The sequence below is a fragment of the Myotis davidii genome, unplaced genomic scaffold (assembly GCF_000327345.1).
Source record: "Myotis davidii unplaced genomic scaffold, ASM32734v1 scaffold458, whole genome shotgun sequence".
Classification (NCBI taxonomy): domain Eukaryota; kingdom Metazoa; phylum Chordata; class Mammalia; order Chiroptera; family Vespertilionidae; genus Myotis; species Myotis davidii.
Window position 1 is genome coordinate 328,138 of NW_006289819.1, and position 7,369 is coordinate 335,506.

The 7,369-nt window shown below is 45.3% G+C and overlaps 1 protein-coding gene and 1 long non-coding RNA gene across 5 annotated transcripts in view; one reads left to right on the forward strand and one right to left on the reverse strand.

Annotated features, from left to right (window-relative positions):
- The window catches only part of LOC107182900, an 11,146-nt gene extending 9,617 nt beyond the window's left edge, over positions 1–1,529 (forward strand). Inside the window, exon 3 of the long non-coding RNA XR_001513659.1 lies at positions 1,390–1,529. This is a non-coding gene — a long non-coding RNA (uncharacterized LOC107182900). The remainder of the gene's footprint in view (positions 1–1,389) is intronic.
- Positions 1,530–3,058: 1,529 nt separating this feature from the next.
- Positions 3,059–7,369, reverse strand: part of LOC102752556 (vitamin D3 hydroxylase-associated protein) — a 37,647-nt gene continuing 33,336 nt past the window's right edge. For 2 of the 4 annotated variants that reach the window (XM_015563149.1, XM_015563148.1), the window contains 2 exons: positions 6,962–7,070; positions 3,059–3,413 (listed from right to left, as the gene is read on the reverse strand). In XM_015563149.1, the coding sequence (XP_015418635.1) occupies positions 3,136–3,413; positions 6,962–7,070 (387 nt within the window). In that variant the 3' untranslated portion in view covers positions 3,059–3,135. Of the gene's footprint in view, positions 3,414–4,998; positions 5,145–6,961; positions 7,071–7,369 lie in introns of all 4 variants that reach the window. The other 2 variants (XM_015563150.1, XM_015563151.1) reach the window with 2 other exon arrangements.

Here is a 7,369-nt window from a genome sequence, read left to right on the forward strand (position 1 = left end):
AAATGACAAGAGACTTTTAAAAAGATATATCTTAAAAGGGCAGAGAGAAAAAATTATCTAAGGTAAATGCTCTAAGGGACTCAAATCTGGAAGCAGGCTCAGGGGAAATTTAAGGCCATCTTGGTCAACATTGTTGATTAGGAAAATAAAAACAGAAAAAAGTAATTCCAAAAGTTGGCTTTCACACATCTCTCAGCCTAGTTTATATTCATTTTAAAAAACATGGCCAAGCTAAAAAACAAATTAGGACAAAACCAGAAATACACAGAGGTGATTGAGACTGAAGCCCAGGACTTACTTAACTTCATATTGTGAAGCAGGCAGAGGAAGTTAGAAGTTCTGTGCCTACAAACTAATAAGAGCACATATAGTAAAAATACAGTAACACAAATGGGAAGTATACACTGAGTGGCCAGATTATTATGACCACATGACGTTTGTAGGCAAATTAGCCCTATACTGGGATATGGAAGCCGAAGGCCTGTTCAAACACCTTTGCTGTCTGCAGTTACCGAGATAAAACGTCTCCAATTCGCACAGGAACACAAGGATTGGACAGTCGAACATTGAATCAAAGTCATGTGGTAAGATGAATCACGTTTCCAGTTGCATCATGTAGATGGCAGTGTGAGAATTTGGCAGAAACAGCATGAAAGCATGCACCCCACATGCATGAGTACAACCCTTCAAGCTGCTGGGGGCAGTGTTATGGTTTGGGGCATGTTTTCCTGGCATGATTTGGGCCCTTTGACAGACTATTATAAACATCTGAATAGCACAACATACCTCAGTATCATTGCTGATCAAGTTCATCCTATCATGTTGATGGCGTACACCAATGGAGATGGCTTCTTCCAACAAGACAATGCGCCATGCCACGGTGCTCATATTGTGCAGGAGTGCTTTCAAGAATATGAGGGAGACTTTACCTTGCTTACGTGGCCCCCACAATCACCAGATCTCAATCCAATTGAGCATTTGTGGGATGAAGTTCAAAGAGCCATCAGGCAGCTGGTTCCACAACCATCAAATCTCACAGAACTCGACATTGCTATTCATCAGGCATGGTGTCAGATTCCTCACATCACCTTTCAACATCTTATGGAGTCAATGCTAAGAAAAATCGCTGCAGTATTGAAGGCAAAAGGTGGCCCAATGAAGTACTGATGGGGTGGTCAAAATAATCTGGCCGGTCATAATAGTCTGGCCACTCAGTGTATATCTTTACTACTTACAAGAACCTTTCATATATATTTTAATTTATTGGGGTGACATTGGTTAATAAAATCATATAGGTTTTAGGTATATGGGTTTCTATAATATACTAGAGGCCCGTTGCACAAAGAGATTCGTGCAATAGGCCTTCCTTCCTCTGGCTGCTGGCACCAGGTTTTCTCTGGCACCCGGAACCCAGGACTTCACTCTGGCCGCAGCGGAGAAGTCAAGCCTCTTCAGTTTTCAGTCATCTTCAGTCTTCAGACTTCACTTGGACTGGAGCCTTCAGTCTTTGCCTTGCACCTGTGTATGCAAATTAGCCCACCATCTTTGTTGGCTTAATTTGCATACTAATGTTGATGGGCTGGTGGGCATAGTGGAGTGATGACCAATTTGGATGTTTCTCTTTTAATAGTGTAGATTCTCCGTACTTTCATATATTTTTTATTCTCAGACCCACCCTGTGAGGTAGGCAGGTTTCAGTTATTCATTCTAATGAGGTCTTTTCTCCATAAATACTGAAGAATGCTTTTGGATGCTAGTTTTCATGTACTTAGAGAATAAATAAAAGTTTTCTAAAATCTGTTTTTCTGACTAACTTTCATTTCAGAAATTCCATTAAACACTTCTTACACTGAGTAGCCAGATTATTATGACCACCCCACCAGTACAATGAAGTGAATTAGTTATGCAAATAATAATAATAATAATAATAATACAACGTTGAGAGTATTTGCTTAGGACATTTTCAATATTCAGTAGTTTTGGAAGTGTCAATGAAGTACGGATGGGGTGGTCATAATAATCTGGCCACTCAGTGCATTTTCATAGTCCGTCTGGAACAAGCAACTGGAAATAGAATGGGCATGTTTCTTCAAAAGTGATTTTTGCATTGTGTGACAAATTATGGGCCCAACGGCGGTAACAGGCCTGGTCCAGGCAGCTATCTTGCGGTTTCCACGCTGCAGACACAAGGTAGTGCTTCTGCCTCATTGCCGCCACTGTCCCCACACCGATAAGACCCACTGATGAAAGGAGTGGAAAGGGTAGGTTTCGATGTGTTGGGACAATGCTCTAATCAACTGAGCTACCTGCCAGGAGGAAGGGTAAGTTTTGTTTCAGGAGGATCTTAAGAGACCAGATGAAGGGAAGGTCAAGAGGGAGTTGGCGGGATCAAAGAAAGCTTCCTGGAGGAATTGGCATTTGACGAAGGACAAATGCCAATTCCTCCAGGACAGAAAGGACAGTGATGATGTTCAGGTTAAAAGGAAAGTCTGAACAGAGGCAGAAGCGCATCGTGCTGCCAAGAGGGCTCCCGTTTGAGGAAATGAGGGAGGCTGTGCTCCAGCAGAGCCAAGGCGGAGGACATGGAGGACCTCGGGAGGTGCTGTGTGTCACACCAAGAAATGAGCACTTTGTGGGCAAAGCGCCAGACTGTGAGCTGAGGCCTGGGTCCCCACCCAGGGTGTGCTCCGACTAGGCTTCCCTTCCTTGGTCTTGCTCTCTGAAACTTCCTCTAGACCCCAGTGGGGGCCGTGGCAAGTGCTTGTCAGGGAAATACCTAGGAATCACAGCTCACAGAATAATTAGGTGAACAAATCTACCTCCCTCAATTTGTGGGTGAGAAAACAGACCCGGAGAGGGGAAGGAATTTGCCCAGCACTGCATAGCAAGCCAGTGGCAGAGCCAAGACTTGAACCCACACCTGCAGCCTCTCAGTTTGGGACTCATTCCCCTCTGCAGCAATCTGGGATAGCATCTGGGGGACTGAGCTGGAGGAGGACAACTGGAGGCCAAAGGCCGTCAGGAGGCTATAGTCCACCTAGATCAGAAACCACAAGACTGGCCAGTAAGAACTGTTTATTGAGCCCTTCACCCCGATCCCCATCTTGAGTGGCTTTGAGTCCACCGATGGAGCACCTACAAGGACAGGAAAAAAATGCAAAGAAAAGGAATATGGTGGGCTTCCCGGAGGAGATGGGAGGTGGGTATGGTACTCATGAGAAGGAAGGGGCCTTGGGAACAGACTTGGATAAGGATGGAGGAAGATCTCCGAAAGAAATGGCTTGTCATCTGGGTTCCTTCTGGTTCTTGGTCAAGGTTTCCACCTCCTTCATGAACCGAAGACAGAGTTCCTCCTCCCATGGCAAAGTGATGCACTGCACAGCCACTGGGAGCCCCACGGATCCTTCCACCGCCTGCTCAGAGAGAGTGTCTGTAAATCAGAGCCTGCTTCCTGCCCACAAGCCCCTTGCCCACCCCTCCCCACCTCCCCTAGGTATGCATTAATCCAAATATCTCATCTCCAGTCCATATTAACATAGAGATTTCCTGGATCTCAGAGTTCCAGGCTTCCTCGGCTCTCAGTAAAACCTGGAAAAATTGTTCTGACTCTGTCTACAATTCTCCAGGGTAAAACTTGTTCCTTGTGCAAAGAGCTGACTATAACAATGAAATATAAAGCCAAGTATCCAGCCAATGTTCATAGCACAGGAAAGAAGAATGGGCAAGTCCCTGATCCAGAACCTAGTTACACTTCTGCAGTGAAAGAGGTGCCTTGGCTCCAAACACAAGCCCGGGAACATGGGGGCTGGGCCTGAGTGCCTGCCATGAAATCCAAACATAATTGTAGGAATTCAAACATGTTTTCACTGCTTTATGACAGCACTTTTCCATCACACTAGTGTGCAGCAAGAATTTTTAAAGCGTGTAATATCTGATTATTTAGTCAGGGGCACTGACCTCTTATCTCTTACTTAGATTGTCAAATAGAAAAATGACAAGAGTCAACACAACAATAACCATCTGTTGTGAATGCCTGTCTTTGTTTTTAATCTTCACCTGAGGATATATTATTGATTTTAGAGAGAAAGAGAGAGGGGGGCAGGGAGGAGGAAGAGAGAGAAACATCCATGTAAGAGAGAAACATCAATCGGTTGCCTCAGTTGCCTCCTGTACTGCAACCCAGGTATGTGCCCTGACCAGGAATCAAACTGGCCACCTTTTGGTGCACAGGACGACGCTCAACCAACTGAGCCACTATGGCTGCACTCTATATATCACTTTTAAACAGCTCCTGGAATAGAGGAAGAGCTCAAGACACACTAGATAGTGGCATTATTATTATTTTCTCAGCAGTTCCACTGGGTAATTCTACCACTAAAAACAATTTCCAGCCCTGGCCAGGTAGGTCAGTTGATTAGAGTGTCATCCCAATAAGTCAGGGTTGTTATTTTAGACCCTGCATTGAATAGACCCATAGAAACATTTCCTTTTGGTAAGTCACCTCTGAATTAATAATAGTATCATTTATTGAACACTTCCTACATATAAGACCTTATGTCAATTGCTTCAGTCTTTTTTGATTTAACCTTTAACATAATTCTGCAAAGTAGACTTTTTTATTCCTGTTTTTTTCTGACAAAGAAACTGAGGCCCAGAGAAGGGCAGTATCCAGTTGTTTCACGGTAAGCTCTTACCCCGGAGCCTTTGCCCTGATCCACCCTTCCTGCCTCTGGATTGGACTTTCCTTACAGAAGTGTAGAGCAGACCACTATTTTTGTAAAATATTCTCCCCTGACAAGGACAGAGGGTGACCTGGACATTAAGTGGTGTGTCCTCGGGGATGGGGTGACACGTTATCACTTTAGCAGAAGTGATAAAGGCTAAACCCTGGGAATGCCCAGACCCATTCCACCCTGCCCTCACCCATCCACAGTAATGGAGGCAAGACTCAGTACTGGTCTGTGCTCCTGGGGGAGAGGTAAGGAGAGGGACACTGACCTCCTTGAAGTTTCTGTCATTTCTATCTCTGTAGTATCCCTTGTAGAAGGCCAGTTCCTCCTCGTCCTGTAGTGTCACAGTGGTGACAGGCACCACGCCAGCAGGGAAGTCCAACATATTGTACAGGCTGTGGTAAGAGCTGCTAGCTGTAGGAAGACCGAGGTTAGCCCAGGAAATCACCAACTCCCCAAGACTCCGGTGGGGAAGAATGTGACGTGACTAAGCACTCCCCTCGGGTCCTTCTCGGAACTGCATCCCTGTGGGCTTGAAATCGCCCTGGAATCACCTGACAAACACTCCCTGCTCTTCCCACAGGGCGTGGGGAAGGAGAATCGCATTGTCCAAGCCTTACTCAGTGCCAGGCATCTCTGCATTGCTGATTCTCTGAATCCTCTCCACCCCTGAGAAATGGGGATTACTATTCCCTGAGTGCAAATGAAGAAACCCAGGTGCCAGATGGGTGAGATGGCTTTTCACAGGCTGCAGAGCTGGTGAGTGGCAGAGATTCCGCCCATGCCCTCCAATACACTAGGCTTCAAGATGGCTGGCGTGTGCAGTGCAAACCTGACTTGAAAAGACTTCTCTATGGCCACAGCCACCTGTGTGCAGGGACGGAGCATCACAGAAGTGGTAGTGATGCCTACAGAGGACAGCAGAGAGCAGAGCAAGGTGTGGGCGTGCCTTTGGGCAGCCACTGTGGGGGACCCAGGGGAGAGGACTCCAGGCTTGAGGTGGGTTTTCATTTTGCATTGACATCACCTCTGACTCTGCACCTGTTCTGGGCACGAGACCCAGTGATGCCTCAGATACTGCCCTATGCTGAGGCCTGAATTTCAGGTGGGTTGGGCTACAGACACCTCTAGAAATGGGGCAGCACAAAGCATGCTAAGAGTGAATGCACATGCTCAGTGAAAGAAGCCAGACACAAAAGCCTCAGATTTTATGATTCTGTTTATATGAAATCCTAGAAAAGGCACATCTATAGTGAGAGAAAGCAGATTAAGTGGTTGGGGGGGGGGCGGGTAAGGTTAGGGAAAAATTGCAAGAGGACATGAGAGAAATTTGATCAGTGATGGAACTATTCTATATTTTTATTATGATGGTGGTGATACCACTATATACCTTTGTCAAAATTCATTAAATTGCACTCTGTGAATTTTATTGCATGTACGTTATACAGATGGTCCCCAACTTATGATGGTTTGATTACTTTTTTTTTTACTTTACTTATACATATTCAGTAGAAACCAGCTAAACTAAGCTGATGTTCACCAGGTTAAATGTATTTTCAACTTAGATATTTTCAACTTACAATGGATTTATTGATACATAACCCCATCGTAAGTTGAGGAGCATCTGTGCTTTTTTCATTTTTAAAGCGAATGGAAATTCACTTTTAAAAGTTCATTTTTATTTTTTTTTATTTTTTTAAATATATTTTATTGAACTTTTACAGAGAGGAAGGGAGAGAGATAGAGAGCCAGAAACATCGATGAGAGAGAAACATCGATCAGCTGCCTCCTGCACATCCCCAGTTGCACATCCCCTACTGGGGATGTGCCCGCAACCCAGGTACATGCCCTTGACCGGAATCGAACCTGGGACCTTTCAGTCCGCAGGCCGACGCTCTATCCACTGAGCCAAACCGGTTTCGGCTAAAAGTTCATTTTTAAAGCAAACGGAAATTGAGAGTGTCTGCTAACAGGTACGATATATTTTTAAGGTGATGGAAATGTTCTGGAATAAGAGAGTGGTGGTGGTTGCATAATATTCTGATTATACAAAAACCATTAAATCACACACGTTAAAACGATGAATTTATGCTACCTGAATTTTATCTCAATTTAAGAGAAAAAATGTTTTTAGGTGAATGAAAACAAAGGTCAAGGTCACATAGGCTGTGGCAGGACTCAGAAGTCCTGGACTCCCTGTCTAACCCCACCAGGACCCAGTGTCCTCTCACCTGATGCTTTGGGAGGATAGCCTATAGAGAAGGCAGGGTCCAGAGCTGGTGACAGCAGCACATCCAGGTCCAAGGACCTCCACTTGGCTATGAACTCTTGCTGATATTCCTGCAGCAACAACAGGGGTAGGAGGGATAAGATCAGCAGAGGGCACTGTTTGCAGGACAAGGTCAGGTGCTGCCAGGCTGAGTTGGCTTAAGCACCAGGAAGAATTCCGAAGCTATGAGATGCAGACGGAGATATCTGGGAATGGTCAGGGTCTTACCAGGAGCTAAGGTAAAAGGATGGGAAGAGGAGTCTCAGACTACAGTGATTTGCGGACAACATATCATCCAGGCCCCAGAGAGATGGACTAGATTAACCTCATAGGTCACTAAGCCTTCCCAGCCAGGTCCAGCCAGGCCCCC